The sequence below is a fragment of the Triturus cristatus genome, chromosome 1_2 (genome assembly GCF_964204655.1).
Source record: "Triturus cristatus chromosome 1_2, aTriCri1.1, whole genome shotgun sequence".
In the NCBI taxonomy this organism is placed as follows: domain Eukaryota; kingdom Metazoa; phylum Chordata; class Amphibia; order Caudata; family Salamandridae; genus Triturus; species Triturus cristatus.
In genome coordinates, this window is record NC_140580.1 from 272,634,733 (window position 1) to 272,651,037 (window position 16,305).

The 16,305-nt window shown below is 42.3% G+C and overlaps 1 protein-coding gene across 7 annotated transcripts in view; it reads left to right on the forward strand.

Annotated features, from left to right (window-relative positions):
* PIK3AP1 (phosphoinositide-3-kinase adaptor protein 1) overlaps positions 1 to 16,305 on the forward strand; it is a 1,621,635-nt gene that overhangs the window by 1,002,583 nt on the left and 602,747 nt on the right. For all 7 annotated transcript variants that reach the window (XM_085603661.1, XM_085603665.1, XM_085603660.1 and 4 more), the window contains one exon: positions 8,239 to 8,334. In XM_085603661.1, the coding sequence (XP_085459787.1) occupies positions 8,239 to 8,334 (96 nt within the window). The remainder of the gene's footprint in view (positions 1 to 8,238; positions 8,335 to 16,305) is intronic.

The following is a 16,305-nucleotide window of genomic DNA, read 5'->3' on the forward strand; positions in this document are numbered from 1 at the left end:
ATAAGTGACATCCTACGTAAAAATTGGAAGTTGCTACAATTGGATCCAGTTGTAGGTGAACTCGTAGGTAAACATCCAAACATCACCTTTCGTCGTGCCAAAAATCTACGCGACAAATTGGTGCACAGTCATTATCAGGACAGTAAGAAAAAGAAAGGAACACAATGGCTAACAACCAAAGGCTTTAAAAAGTGTCACTCGTGCAAAGTCTGCCAAATAGCCAAGAATGTAACAGAGGTTTCACTACAAAAGGGCAACAAGACGTGGCAAATCAGAGATCTCATCACCTGCAAAAGCCAGTTCGTGGTATATGTCATCGAATGCCCGTGCCCTCTTAAGTACATTGGCAGTACTAAGTGCGAGTTAAAAAAACGAATTTTAGAACATGTAAGAGCCACGGTGAATAAAGACAGGAGTAATGCTGTTGCCAAGCATATGGAAAGCCATCATGGGAGTGACTGGAAGTTACTCTGTTTTTATGCCCTGGAGACGATCCCCATGCATGACAGAGGTGGAGATCGCGAAAAAAATTTGAGACGTCGAGAATCACGTCAGATTCTGAATTTCAGGACCCATACCCCTTGGGGGTTAAATCAAAGTGAAGAGTTATACATTCATTTATGATATTGACAAACTTGTGTGTGTTTTTTTTTGGTGATGCTTTTGGTTTTCTGGGGAACAACCATGATGAGGCCTAAACCATGTGGTCAATCATAATGGAATACATAAGATCACCTAGTGATGTAATTCCTCTGGGTTTTAGTTACCATGACTAAATGAAAGGCTATGCAATGTTGATTGTTTACAGGAGTAATGACAGCCCACTGGCGGGCATATAAGTAATAAAACAAGAAAATCAAAATGTATAAGCTTGAGATGCAATATTACTCTGTTTTAGTTACCATGACTAAATGCAAGGTTATGCAATGTTGGCGCAGATAGTTCATTGTTTACAGGAGTAATGATAGCCCACTGGCGGGCATATAATTATTAAGACGAGAAAATCAAAATGTATAAGCTCCAGTTGCAATATTATTTCTCAAACCTAACAGGTTAAAAATTTCCGCTTTTAAAATCAATGTACATCTTGATATAATTGAAATGGTACATATGTCCCTAGAGAGAGTGACTCTCGATGTGGTAACTCGCTGTTTTCAGCTGTCGTAAAATTTGGGAAGACTCTCCTATCGTTAAATATGTCCATATAGACATTATGTGTATCAGCAATTGGGTTTATGTTTATGAATAATCAACATAAATGCAACACCAAATCACAGTCAAAAGGGTAGCAGGAATACCTAAAACTACCAAGACCAGAGGTCTTTGCGAACAGGTTAAGCTGGATGATTGACATCATGGGTCATGTGATTGAGCATCACACTGTTTTTATTGGCGGATTTGAATTAGGCATATTGACCGTGACCAAGCTATCGGCGGATAGCGAAACGCGTTGGTTTGTCTCTCGAAGGATTGTAATGCTGTAAGCTGAATAAAGAATATTGAGGATATTGATTCCAGAGATTGGGAGTGCGTGCCAATTATTTCCTTGGGAAGTATATGTTGAAAGAATATATATATATATATATATATATAATAAATTCACTGAAAACAAAGCTTTCCACTTTTTAGCGAAAAGTTTTTTATCTTCCTATAGAAAGTCTGATCTAACTATAACCAGACAGCGGTGAGCGCCACTGTGTAATATAGATAGCGAGAGTGAGAGAGAGGATACATGAGATGTCACCGGTAAAAGTTTCTAATATTGCATCAAAGGTTTCTGGAGACCTCACTAAGGCATGAGGCATTTTTATTTGGGGGCATTAGCTAGAAGAAGCTGTCTTCTCCCAAGTACAGGTAACAATGGGCCCAGAATGGAATTAGAATGTTTAGGTTTTCCTTACCTTTCCTAAATAAATTGTTGATAAAAGAGTGAGTGGTGGTTTTAAGCTATTCTGTAAAGAAATGGCTACTGGATTGGAGTTATTCTGCGGCTGTAGTGTTTACCACATATTTATGGATTTAACACATTTGGCACATAATTTGCGGATTTTACAAAACATATTTCTCCTTCAAAAGGGTGATACTACTAGTAAACATGCAGCATAATTTGCCCTTTTTGACGCATAATTTAAAAACCTTGCCACAAAGTTTGGACTTTATCCCCCAACCAGCGTGCACCAGGATGCCCATTTGCAGAGTGGCGGAGAAAGGGTGTGTGGCCTCCAAAGTCCTCTCATCAGTCAGGCTGTGTGGGGCATCCTGGAGATACAGGAGGGCTTGTTGACCCCCAAGGACCCTCTGTAGCCAAGGGGGACTTCATCCCCAACCAACATTGCTCCATGAGGTGCGTTTGCAGAGTGGTGGAGAAAGGGGACGTGACCTCTGAAGGCCTCTCATCAATCAGGCTGTGTGGGACTTACTGGAGGTAACAGGAGGGCTTATTGGCCCCCAAAGACCTTCAGCATACAAGGCGACTTCTTCCCCCAACCAGTAGTGTGCGCCAGGAGGCAGAGTGGTAGAGAAAGAAGGCGTGGCCTCCAAATACCTCTCCGCAATTCCTCTGTGTGGGACTTAGTGGTGGTAGCAGGAGGGCATCTGAAATAATATGGTTGTCCGAAACCCATGACAGAATTCAATCTAGAACAACTCTTCCAATAAACTTCACTGTGGAATCCTAAAGGGATATGGGCCTATAACAGCTGGGGGAAGCCCTATTACTCTTTTTAAAAATGGTGACTGTAGGAAAGTGGAATATTATGCAGTATGACTGAGTAGCCTTACCAGTTAATATTATCACAGTACCTCAAAGATGGTCCTTGAATTCACACTAATAAACCCTTAGCTTAGTCAGATAGAGTGGCAAAGAACAGTCAGGCTTTACTAGAGGAACATGTGTTAAGCATTTCAGAGTGCCAACATGGATGATAAGTAATTGACACAACTTGAGAGAAATGTGACACCAATTTTTAAAAATAGAGTGTATTTTTATCTTAATTTAGACACCAAAATAAATGGAATAGCATACATATAACCGGAAGTATGAAATTTTGAAGCAATATTAAATCTGTGCGATAAAATACATGGAAAAGATAACGTGGTCAATAGCAAAAACACCAGTGACAACCAGTCACTATCAGGTGGAGTTACATGGAACCCTTAAAGGCTTAAGGTCATGCGGGCCCCAGGACCAGGACAGTCTGAGCAATTTTGCCTAGCTCGTGGAGCCTGGGTGCAGAGTTGTCCTGGCTGTCCTTGGTGCTGAACTGGAGCTGCGATGGTGCTGATTTTACTGCTTACCCAGTGCTGCAAGAAACAGAATGCAAAAACGCAACAGATAGACAGTGGCTGATGTTGGATGATGGTTGCACGGTTCTCCCTGTAGATGCAGGGTCAAGTGTGGGGGTTGGTTACCGGATTGGTTCCCAACAAGTCTTGGCAGAGGAAAGCTCAGGGAAAAGCTACTGGAACTTCACTGGGTCCGGGGGAGCTAACCCACTGATGAAGCATGACATCCATCGACGTGTGTGAGGGCCCATGCTACTATTGGAGAATATTCCTTATCTTGACACCATCCAACTTAGTCTTTCTTTACTATCTTAGGAAGCTGCATGCCTTGTTTATATTTTGATTGCGATAAAGAAAGTGTATGCTGGACCTATATCGCTCCTAGTTGCCCTTCTTTATATAAAGGCAGTACATTTAACTGTGCCACATCTGGTGAGGGCACAGTTGAGTTCGAGCCCTTTGCACTGCTCCTGCAGTCTGCAATGGTAGGCCTGCTGTCAGTAGTTTGCTCGGGTCACTCAGGGTTGCACAAAACTGTGCTACAGCCCTGAGGACCCCTTTAACACCTACACCCCTGGGTACCCCTGGTACCATATACTAGGGACTTGATTTGTGGTGATCGCTCAACTGTACAAGGTTTTAACTATTGCATTAGCTAATTGCCACCACTGAGTCAAAATTAATTCAGTCCCTATTTAAATTGTACGTTATGCTTACTGTTGGCTCTGCAATGGTTTTCAGCTGTGTGAATTAAACTTAGGCTGTAATACAGACCACCATGGTCACAATTGTGGTTGAGCGCTCTTCGCCTAAACACGGCATCCTGTACAATGTAATTTTTCAGTCAGAACAAGACTAGAACACAATTAATATGTAACCGTTCTTATTTGAAAAATTGTTATGTACTTAGTTTACAACTAGGCACATATTCAAATTCATTCCAGAAAAACCTGTATGTTGTATGAAAAAACTACCAGTCTGTTGTCTAGCTTTATTGCCGTAGTTCATCACGTGACTCGTTCACATTTCACAGTTAAAAATCCATGAAAACTTTAATGAACTGCTAGTGAACAAGCCTGCAGGACAGGCGAAACGCGTCTAGCATTTTCAGCTGACATTAAACGAATTGCTACGCACAGACACGGCGTTGATTGCTTTCTTTGTGGAAAGTTTGGTGAATTACTTTGGACCGTGATTGGGAGGTCCAGACTTCGACACGCCCTTTGGTTTGGAGGCAGCGGGTGTTCCTAATCGTTTGTGGACTATATATATATATATATATATAATATATATATATATATATATGTATATGTATATATATATATGTATATATAGGTAGTTCTAGTTAGAACCACATTTCCACAAGAAAAGCATTTCTTGGTTTGCTTACAACTTTGGCGCGGTTTGACGAATCTTCACAAAACTTTCCAAACAAAATGTTCTTCCAACTACTCTCCTTCCTGGATAGTTTTGGGGTGATTGGTCAAGCACTTTTACTTCATTCATTTTTACATAGGAAAATTAGACACAGCTACAGCCCAAACCGCTGAACGGAATTATACCAAATTTTGCAGAAAGCAAGATATTGCCAGAAAGTGTGCTTAAGTGGTTTGGTGTAATTCCGTTCCATAGTTTTCAAGAAACTAAGCTAACAAAGTTCACACTGCAGAGGATCCAGGGAGCCGATGGTTCTTGTGACGAGCTCTGCTTGGTTGTATCCCAATCAACAAAGATGTGGCAGCCGCCCTCTTAGGGCTCGGGAGCTCAGTCCCTTGTCCTTAGAAAAGCAAAAAAATAGATATAGGGGGCAGGATAGAGATACCATGCCCCATAGGACTGGTTGAGGTTGCCTAGAGGGACCACGAAGGATCCACTGCAAAATAATAAAATGTGCTACCAGCTCCTGTGCGGGCAGCTTGCAGGGAATAGGCAAGGTCGCTTGGGCTCCCTCACACGGTCCACAACAAAAAATGAAGATCTGGGTTTCCCTGGTGGGCTCCAGGATACCCAAAAATAAATTAAAAACATAAATGATTAATAGATGAGTGTCTGGAGCCTCTCATTTATTATTCACTGCTCTTTGCTCCCCATAATGCCCTGTGACAGCTTTTGGGAGCCTAGTGATGTCCATAGAAAGGGCAGGGACACCACCAAGCATTTATTTAATGTTATGGGGGACTGCAGGCAGTCCAGCAGCTCCCAGCATAGTTAAAAAAAAGTACATCTCCTGGGTCAATAAATCCAAGACCCGAGGAGAGCATTCCATATATTTTCAAGCACTCCTAGCCGAAGCTCAATGCTCTTCAGCTAGACTGCAATGTCCCCTTGTGGTTGGTATTTATTTACTAAAACTTTATTACATTTTTTATGACACTTTTTTCAACATTGCACTTTGTGAATTAATGAAAAATGCATTTCATTATAATTATTGATCATTTTATGACAAAGACAATACATGTGCTTCATATGTGTTCATATCCTGGCCCCTTCATAAAGTGAATAGGCACATTTTTCTTTTATTTTGGAGCTCTTACCCTTTGAAAAGTCAGTAGATCTGCCTAATTTAAAATCACACCCTTTATTCAGTTATGCGCACTGCGAGGTTTAGACACCAGATCCTGCTGCCAACGCACCACTGCACATGGCTCATGCGCATTGGGGGTAGAAATTGTGTACCAGTGGGGGGGTGTTGTGCGTGGCAAATGGCCATCCACAGTGAGGTTTTGGCTGGGGGTTCGGCTAAAGGTCTGGCTGCAGGCTAGCCCCGTGGTCAACCATCATTGGGTTGGCATTACGTATATAATAAAATATTGCTTTAGATGTAAAAAAACCTCTAGAAATTCACTGAAAAACACAAAGGTTAAAGTGACGTTATAGTTAGGTATGGTAATATCTTACTTTGCATGGTAATATTATCTTAGTTTGCATTAAAAAAACATAGAAATTAACTGAAAAAAAAACAAAGGTTAAAGGGATGTTATAGTTAGATGAAAACGTCACTTAAAACATACTATTGTAAATGAACATAACAACTGAAATGTACCACTTATAGTTATCTCAGTTAACTGTAACTCATGCCCTAAAGTAATCATAACTCGTGCTCTCTCCATGTACTGCTAATTAACTCCCATATCACACCATTCATGACATGCTTGATGACATCATTGATAACATCACTGCAACATCTGAAATCACATCATTGATGACAACCCTGTGCATGGACAAAATCCTAACTTAAGTTTAACTTAAGTTAGGATTTTATCTTAAGACCAAAACTTAAGACAAACTTAAGACAAAATCCTTACTTTACTACTCCCATATGCCTTTTGTGGCTACCGAAAGTCGTTAAGTTAGGATTTTGCCTCCGATTACTATTGTGAATCGGGCCCGTGGAGTGGAAAGACACCAAACCTACCCTGTCTTTCTTTTGTTTGGTGTACATCTGTTCATTCTTTTTTTTAAATATTTAGCTTTTATAAAAAAGTGTTGGGTGAGCTTAAGAGTTAAAAATGTGGAGATATCTACTGTTGATCAGCGAACTGTCCTCCAACCTGTGTGGGAGGACTGTTCACAGACAAGAAATTTCAAAATAAATTAATCTGAATGGATGTGGCAGCTTATTTTCCCATGTTGCAGTTTGAGTCTGCGAACTGTAAATTGGGTTTGCAGAACCGAAGGCTCTACTTTGCTGGAAAGCCCTTGAAGGGCACAGGAGATGGTCCCCGTGCCCTCCCCAAAAAAATGAAGGGCAAATGAGGGGGCAGGGAGAGCCCACACTGATGGCCAGGTCTTGGTGGAGAAACCCCCTAACCACCCCAAAATTTGAAGACGATTTTTTTTATTCATGACCCCTGATTGAAAAGGCCCATTCATTTGCTTTCCATAGTCCACGGACCCATGTTTGGACTTATTCCATGCTCCCATAGTCCACAGTGTGGTACTGAGCCCATGGACTATGGAAGGGGACTATGGGTTTTAGTAATCTGATGTCTTGCTACCTATGCCCTGAATGCCATTTTAGGTTGGTCAGGTATGCGGTCTTGAAAAATAGTTTGCAGACAATTGACGACACATGAAGGGATCCTTTAAATGTAAACGCTGAATTCTGTCCTTTTAAATAGGCTCACTTATTGTGGTATAGCATCTGAATCTTTTTTTTGGGGGGGTTGGAGCAAATATGTTTAAAGACCTTGGATGTGATATATCATCAAAATAAAAGAAATTCACTGAAAATACCACAATTAAAGTGAAGTTACGTTTAGGATTTGTCATTACATTTTGAAAACTATGTACAAACCTCTTAAATTCACTCACAGGCAAAGTCATAGTATGAGTGATGTCATAACTGGTGTAATTTTAGATTTCATCAGTGATGTCATTTAACACGTCATCAGTGATGTTACGTGTGAGGTCTTGAGTGGTCCACTATGGAGATGCAAGTTATGGTTAGTACACGTAATCATAACTAGTACATTTCAGTGATATGTAGGTTTTGTTTTACAACCATACCCTCACTTTAAAAGTGGTTAAATTAGGACTATTAGCAAGCATGAGACATGACATTACAGACAAGGACACATCTATAATAAAGAAAATATAGAAGGAGACGTGTGTACAATTGATATTTTTTTCTACTTTTGTAGTCAGCTGCCATGCCTGGAGGTGCCGAGACAGTAATGGGAGGGTGAGTGGAGAGTTGGGGTGATCATGTGACAGAGCTTTTTAATTCCAAACAAAAGAAAACTGCTATGCTGGATTCACAGTTAATCAGTATAATCATAGGTTATGTTGCATATTTGAAAATGTCAATAAACATTTTCTTTCATTTTGTGCTCATGGTGATATTAGTTTAAATAAAGACGGGGATATTTGGGATGATAAACAAGCTTCAATAACTTTGCTGAAAATCTCACTTAGTATTTACTGCTGCAATCTTCATCTTTGTTTTTACAGATGTACAAATGTTAAAGTCAGAATCAACTCGTTCAATTCAACCAGATATATTATCTGTGACTTCTAAAGAATCCATTATCCGCAAATTTTTGAAAGGTGAGATTTGTTTAATTAAATTGTGCATAGTGAATAAATAATTTGTATTGTTTGCTTTTTAAATCGTATGACTCATTAAAAGTGCTGAAAGCTTAAACACTACTTGGCAGACATACTTGAGTAAAGTAGACTCGGAGATACTCGCCATAGTTGCTCATCAATTATTCCTGGTAAGACCTTTTCCCAGTTTTGATAGGGAAGTCCTGTCTTCTCATCTAGTGCAGTGATGATTGTCCAGTGCCACTGGGAGATTTCCTTCTTGAATTATTCTTTGGCGCCCATCCGAGTAAAGAAGGCCTCCAGAACTGCACCACCTGCATCCAATAGATTTTGTGATGTCCACTAGTAAGTCAACTGCAGGTTTTTAAATTTGGAAGCCCTTCTTTTTGACAGATCAGAAATCTCCTGCCATGAGATCAGAGCATCTCCTCTCCTAAAATCTCCCTAGGTGAGAGAATTACCCCCTCGAAGAGGATAGTTCCGCTTATACTTAAAGTCAGGTGTATCTGGAGTGTCCCAAATTGGTGCAAGATCTGCGTAATAATGGATTCCCAGGACTTTATTCATGTATATCTAGACCCTTAAAGCAGCCAAAAGCACTTTCAACGTGACCTGTAAGCCGGACCTATGTGTTGTAACATGGCTCTGAACTACTGACCCATACAAGAGTCATCCAATTTATCTGCCAGGGGCTTAAAGTTCTTGCATTTGAAGGCATAATAATAAACCATAAAATCCGGTACAGGCAGTCCTCCTTCACCTCGCTCCTGAGTTTCTTCCTGGGGATCCTAAATGCCCATATAAAACTGCTAACCTTTCCCTGCAATCTTTGTAGAGCCTTGGTTGGAAAGGATAACGGTACTGTATTAAACAAAAATGTTAATTTAGAGAGAACCAGCATTTTAACAACATTGAAGCTCCCATATATCCCTATCAAAAGATTGACCCACCTTCTAAGCAGAGACTCTATCGCGTTACCCACCCTGGCCAAGTTCCCTACTGGTAATTCTGCAAGAGGCTTTGTAATCGTAATGCCTAGATATCTAATTTGACTTTTGACCTGGTTTTGAGCAAATAGATTCCCTTCCTCCTGGGTCCATGGCATCACCTATATCTTTACTTGGTAACTTGTGGCTTATCACTTCTATCTCCATGTTCTTTTTATGAATATGGCTACTCTTTTTGTGCTTCCTGTTTGTTCCGAACAGAAAACCTCTTGTATCCAGAGCACTTTTTTAGGGCCGATCTACATTCATGGCAGCCAAGTGTGTCTCCTGTAAGATAATGATCTGGGCTTCTATCCTTTTTAAAAATTCTAATACCAATCTATACTTGTTTCCCCCTCAAGCCGTTCACATTCCATGTAATTACCTTAGTTGCGTACACCATCTTGAGTCTACCTTGTCTCGGACCACCCTGCACCTAGTCTCCTTCTCATTCTTTAAGACCCACCTCGGTGTGACTTGAGAACATTTTTTTTTACAACAAATGACATTTGTATGATAACATGCAGTATATTTCCCCCATCTTCAACCCCGCTATACTGGTACCCATACTCGAAGCACTCTACTTTAACCCCCCCACACGCTATCCAACTAGTTGCTTGTCTCTTTCACCTGATTTCCTCAGACTCACCTGCTTTCTGTCTACAATCCCCCTCCTCAACCCACTGCAATTTAAATCCAGAAGAATGTGTTTCAATGTGTCTGTAATCTATGACTGTCTGTAACCTCACCTCAATCATCTCCTAATCCACCTTGGCCTATCTGCAGCCTTCGAAGGGTTAGTCATCTAACACCCCTGTACTCACTGGATTTGTCCAGGGGCACTAGCTCTTCATTGATCTATTCCATCGTGTGGTGCTCAGCCAGCTCCCCATGCTCACCACTTTTATTTAAAACTACATTCTGTGCTGAATTTCGTTCATCCTCTAGAGCACCTCCATTTAGGAGAGTATCCCTACATTCCACTTAAACTCTTCTCTATAAACTGTAAACACCTTGTAGACATTATCATCTCTGGAAACTTGAAACTGGTGAATCTCCCCCCTGGGGCCAGTGGTGAATGTACCTTTCTGTGTTTGGTGGTGGTGTTTAGGTCGAGCTCCGATCGACCTGTTATATCTCTTCTGTGGGGTTTGGCACACCCACCAATTGCCATTGGTTATCTGTGGCATTCAGAAATGCTGGCTTGGTATTTGTCCATTTGTGCAAATGTACCTCCTTTGTGTTCTGCGTTCCTTCCTCAGCGATTTCACTTGGAGAATATTGTAATTGGCCATCACACTGTACAGCGTGTGATGGTCCCTCTTACTTGCTCTGTAACTTGTTTATATTGCGCTCCAAGTATGTAAGAGAACGTACATTCACATCTCAAGGCTACTCAAAATATCGACCTGATAATAATGAGAGTCCGAGTCAAAGACATGAAATCCTGTTTATTTTCCAGCCTGTGCAGCACCCAGCAACTTGTAACAAAACTTTTTAACTGAAATGTATTTTGCTAAGGTGTCTCAGAGTGTGAGTACACACCCCAGGCATTGTTCACCACTGTGCAGTGATACCGGCGTTGCCCGTGGAGGTCACCCCTGACGCAGGGTCTGCTCGCTGCGTTCCATGTATGTACCCATCTCTGCTTGGCTGTGAGCGGTGCCTGCTCCCCTCTTGTCATTGTGTTTTCATTTCTACAAGAACCCGTAGATGAATGGGCGCTCTCTCCTTCCGCGACTGACAGCTGTGGAGCATTTGTGGGACTCATTATAAACTGGGTTCTCTACCTTCGGATACACGTTTATGGAGGGCACGTTACCTGTGGCAGCTTCTCCTCAGCTGTAGCATTTGGGCCTTAGTGCCGACAGGCTGGCTGTCAACTTACTGCAACAACTCCTCGGCGGGGCAGAGGGTATGCTCCCATCTCGAGGCGTAAAGATAGAGTAGGTCAATTAGTCAGGTAAAGTTAAAAAAATAATGTTATTAACTGAAGTTTAAGCACGATCAAACACGGCACACAGGCACAAAAATGCAAATAACTTTGTAAAACTGGCAAACAAAATGACCTAATGCTAAAAATGTTCAAGAAATGGGTGCTTGATTTTATTTTATATGTGCATGTCTGAGCAGTGTAATTTTGTCATCTCAAAGGGAGCAATTGGACAGCAAAAACTGACGGATTGTTCGAAGTAGGCAGATATTATTGCCATCTCCTCGGGGCGTTAATTGTTATCTGAGCAGAAATGTGGCATGAGCAACTGATAGCATTTAACATCCTCTTCCGAGGGGCCTAACTGGTCTTAATTGCTCACTCCACAAATACAGGCGTGAGGTTGAGGTGTAGGACATGAAACGCAATTAACAGCAGTTAACACCTAAAAATATGTGGACAAGAAGGCTGTTAGCACCCACGTTCTTAATCTAATTAACAACTGGTAAAACACTTGACTGGCTTATTTCCATGCCACTGATCGTAGAATGTAACCAAACAACTTTAGTTATTGTCAGCATTCTGCACATGTTTTTTAAAATCAAATTTTAACCAAATTCCACTTTGTAGAAGCACACTCTGTCACTCTCTCGCTCGTATCTGCTGTGTTAGACACAGACTCCCATATGCAAAGTAGCATTGGCCCGCCTCAAACGGACGGTCCATCTAAGCTACATCTCTACAAAACACACTGAATAACTGGCCTGTCTGACGCTTGCCTCTGATGTCCTGCATTGGTGTAAGGCCTGAATGGCTGTAGCTGAGAGGCTTGGCCTCTGACCATGCAGCACAAAAGTGACTTACATAATATTTGCATTAGGAATGTTTTTGGGATCATGTGTTTAATCACTTTGGGCTGGACCACTGAGGCAGACTAAACAGCTAAAAATCCCAACTGCCCCAGCCACTGAAATGAGGGCTTCACCGCTGCCTCCCAGAAGGTATTTAATAATCAAGTGCTTTTAAAGACGAGGTTCTCCATTTTTTTAAAGGGGGGCTTCTGTTTCCTATTTGCAAGGAAGGAGTTTTTTTTAAATATGAACAGTGAATGTTGTCGTAAAAGGCACTTATGCTGCATGGACTGTACGTGATTGTAAACGGCGCTTTGTTTCTTAGCCTCCCAACATGCTTTTATAAAGAGCAGGGCATTGCTTCAATGCAGCATCATCTTTGGGTTGTTGCACTGAGGCTCTTGGGGTGGGTGGGTCTCAAGCTCTCAATATCGCACCAGTGTGGGCCAGAAGGGGGTGACATTCAAAGTTTTATGATAATCGTGGGTCTCCCCAATGATCTCTTTCCCACAGGCACGAGAACTGCACTCTTTCACACTACAATCAGGTGGACAAATCTTAATACCGCAGCTAATACTTGGTATTATCCAGCAAACAGCACCTGTTTTTTAGATTAACACACTGGCAGTGGAAATATGGATGCTTACAAGCACAGAGACTGCAGGCGGTGGAGGTTGCCCAAGATGTGGGTTTTCCCGAACTGTCCTGGCTCACCTTCCAACCCTCAGGCTCCCAGCTTTACTGCAACATTTATTTATAACGCTAATGTAGAATAATTGTGCATTTCTTTTACAAACACAGCTTCATGGAAACGCTGCTGCTTCTACCCAAGTTAATATATTTCAACAAAGACAAGGGAACCCAAAAGCTAAGCAAGGACCTTGAGCGTCAGTATTTAGAGTAAACAGTGGTCTTTGTTAAGGAGCTAGAGTGGGTATGCAATCAATATAGACTAGAATCAGTACTATATTACTACTGTCCAGCCAGGCAGTACATTTTAATGAATGATCAAGTAAGAATATTAACACACAACAATAAAGTGGGACACAGTCCTGCGTCCTACATAGTCACAAAACATATACATTTCAACAAAACATTCAAGCAAGACAAGAAAAGCTTTTATATAATGCAAATAGTTAGGACAAGCATAAAGACGACAACCGTTGCACTTAACTATCAAAATAGATCTATGTGCAAGGTGTTTCAGCAACTTGACGACGTTTTGATCCTTTAACACAATACTAGGATCATCATCAGGACAATTTTAATACAAGCCTGAAGTATATGGTGCCTGTGAGACATTTAAGAGAAGGGGGGATGAAAACAGGCAGGAAAATGAAAAGTAGAGTTTAGAAACAGATATTAAAAAGACAATCTTATAGCAATCTTGTGCACATAACGACGTGTAACTAGCATTTAAACAAGTCTGTGCACAGTGGAAGGAAGAGCTATGTGAGGCTGAGGAAGAAAATATATCCCAAGAAAGAGGTACGTGGTCAGAAAGGTAATCAGGAGGTTAATGTATTGGCAATAATGGTATGCACGAGAACGGAGCAAGAGTGCACTTACGTGTGAATATGGTGCAAAAAACGTGATGATGAAACATACATGCGCAGGTGGCGTGGGGGAAGCCAAGGAGGAATGGTCAATGTTGAAGGGTTGTTATAAATGGTCTCAGTTCCTGTATCTTTTCTGTGTCTTCTCTTAAGCTTGTCATCAACTGCACAACACTGAATCTACCACTAGCATGCCCCCATTCTTTCCTCCATCTAATCACATTTACCAGGAATCCTGTAACTCCTGTTGCTACTAGAGTTTGCTTCACTGGATGAATAAACGCAATCTTCACAAAGTCTGTCGAATATCTGTGAGCCCCTGCATTGCATTTGCCATCAATATAAAATCTAACTTCACACAGCGGTTCGTTTAAACATCATTGTTTGTCCTTTCCACAGCAATCTTTCGTGTGGCCAAGCTGTTACTGAATTTGTGTGTGGATTTTGGTGTCTATCTTTCTAATGCATACTTCTAGCCTCAAATTTGCCACTTTTAGAATAATCCCAGGTGCCGAACTAGATCTGCATTTTTAATGCAATCTCTCCTGCGCACCAGTAGATGGTGGTGTCGGACTCAGAAAAGGCCTATGCTGGAGGTGTCGATAGGTGCTACCCATGCACTCTGACTTCAGTTCCTTTCTTTCCGGGCTATTCGACCCCGATCTGGAACTCTGCCTCACAACTTTATTGCTTTAATGACGCTATCCAAATTAATGAAAACCGTCTGTGAGTGAACCATTTCTCTCTAAGACAACAGGTTTTAGGTCATGCGTGACTGCTGGAAGCAGATGTTGGTCACAAATTGGCACGTGTGCCTCTTGCAAAGTCGTGGAAAAAGCGTTCTCTGATGCACTTAAATGCGACAAGAGAGTGGGAAGCACATTTATGCATCACTGAACTATTTTGCTCTCCCTCTTGAAGTCCCTGAGCCATTTCCGTTGCAGGCTGTGGGTCCGCTCCTCCACTAAATCATGGCTCCTGTGAACGTCATTGGGTAAATTGAAATCTAAAGCAAATCACCATAAGTGCAAGAAGGCAAAATTAATTGGATTTGTCCACCACTCACCACTCAAAATTGGGGGGAAAAACTTGCAGTTGACACTCCAAGGACTCTAATCCTCTGGTGTCTTCTGACTCTGAACCGATCCAGAGCCTGGTCCCACCGTGTCCTCAGTTCCCCATGCCATCCTAATCCCACAGCAGATTGAGGCCTTTAAGGAGGGCATGCTTTAAATTTTATATCACTACCAGCACCCTCTGAAGGGCCTTTAGACCCCATAAAGCTGAATGTACCTAGGCCTACAGAATAAAAGTGGGCTGAATACCTCTCCAGAGATTGAGCTGGAGTACCCATCAGGCCCACCCTGTGAGAATACTTCTTTTGCAGTTGTTGTTGGCAGGGCAGCATAAGTCCTCTTCTTACACTGGTCACCATAGAGATTAAATCGAACCTGGTGACTGAAAGTTTATGACCAGGACCGTTGTCATCGGAACCCTTACTGCCTTTCAATGAGGCTCTTACAGACACCTAAACAGCCACATTGGCGAAGCTGTACTCATCTCTTGAGTCAGTAGTGGCGGCCGGCACGGATCGGGGGTGGAGGGGTGGGGAGTTAGGGGTATCGAAAATAAGAAACCCATACCTCACCACCGCCTCTCTCCTCCTCACCCCTCCGCAACGCCGAAACAGAACAGGAAGCACATCCAGGCTCCCCAAAGCCAATCACAATGCTGCAATGCAGCGTTGTGGTTGGTCTGAGCACCACGGTTCGTCACTCAGCAAGGAAATGGGAGCCTGGGCATGTTCTCCACCCAGGCTGTAATGCCTAGTGCTGTAATATGGAGAACATGGAAAGTGTGCATGAATATTTGACCGGCCCAAGACGGCCGGCCAAACATTCTTGCACACATACAAAGTGTGCTCACCACTGCCCCTGCTCCTGTTGTAAGAGCAGCTCAGCCCCGCCCTGCAAAGCTGATGGATGATGGATTAAACCCAGATCAGTTGACTGGGGGTGAGTGTTTGATTTGCTCAAACGCTCCGTCCATCATCCCCTTTGGTATCACTTTGTTTGCCCTAAGTTGGCAGGGTATGCCCAGACGTGGGTCCCTTGCTCACTTTGCCACTGGATTCAAGATAGCCTGACTGATGAGGGTTATGAACCCGAAACCGGTCCCAGGATGCTTGTTTCCGGTCCAGGCAAGACATGGCTTGGCAGTTCGGGCTGGACTGTTCCCATGAGGGACAGGGTCAGACTGATTTGCATATGGCCATGTCTGACCTGGGGTGGTGGAGTGAGCTAAAGAATGATGATGGATTAAACCCAGATCAGTTGACTGGGGGTGAGTGTTTGATTTGCTCAAACGCTCCGTCCATCATCCCCTTTGGTATCGCTCTACAAAGCTGCCACAGCAGGGCAAAATAAAATGATAATAACCCAGAGTTATTATAATTATAAATTTATTTTTCCTTTATTTTACTGCTGCACAGCAGTAGGGTGATGCTCCTCCACCTTAGCGGAGAAGCCACCACTGTGAGTCAGTCAACCTGTGACCAGGCAACACAGGCCAGCCACTGGTGGCCCATCCTTTTTGACCCAACACCCGACTCTGGAAGGTAGTATGATACAAATGTCAACAAGTGT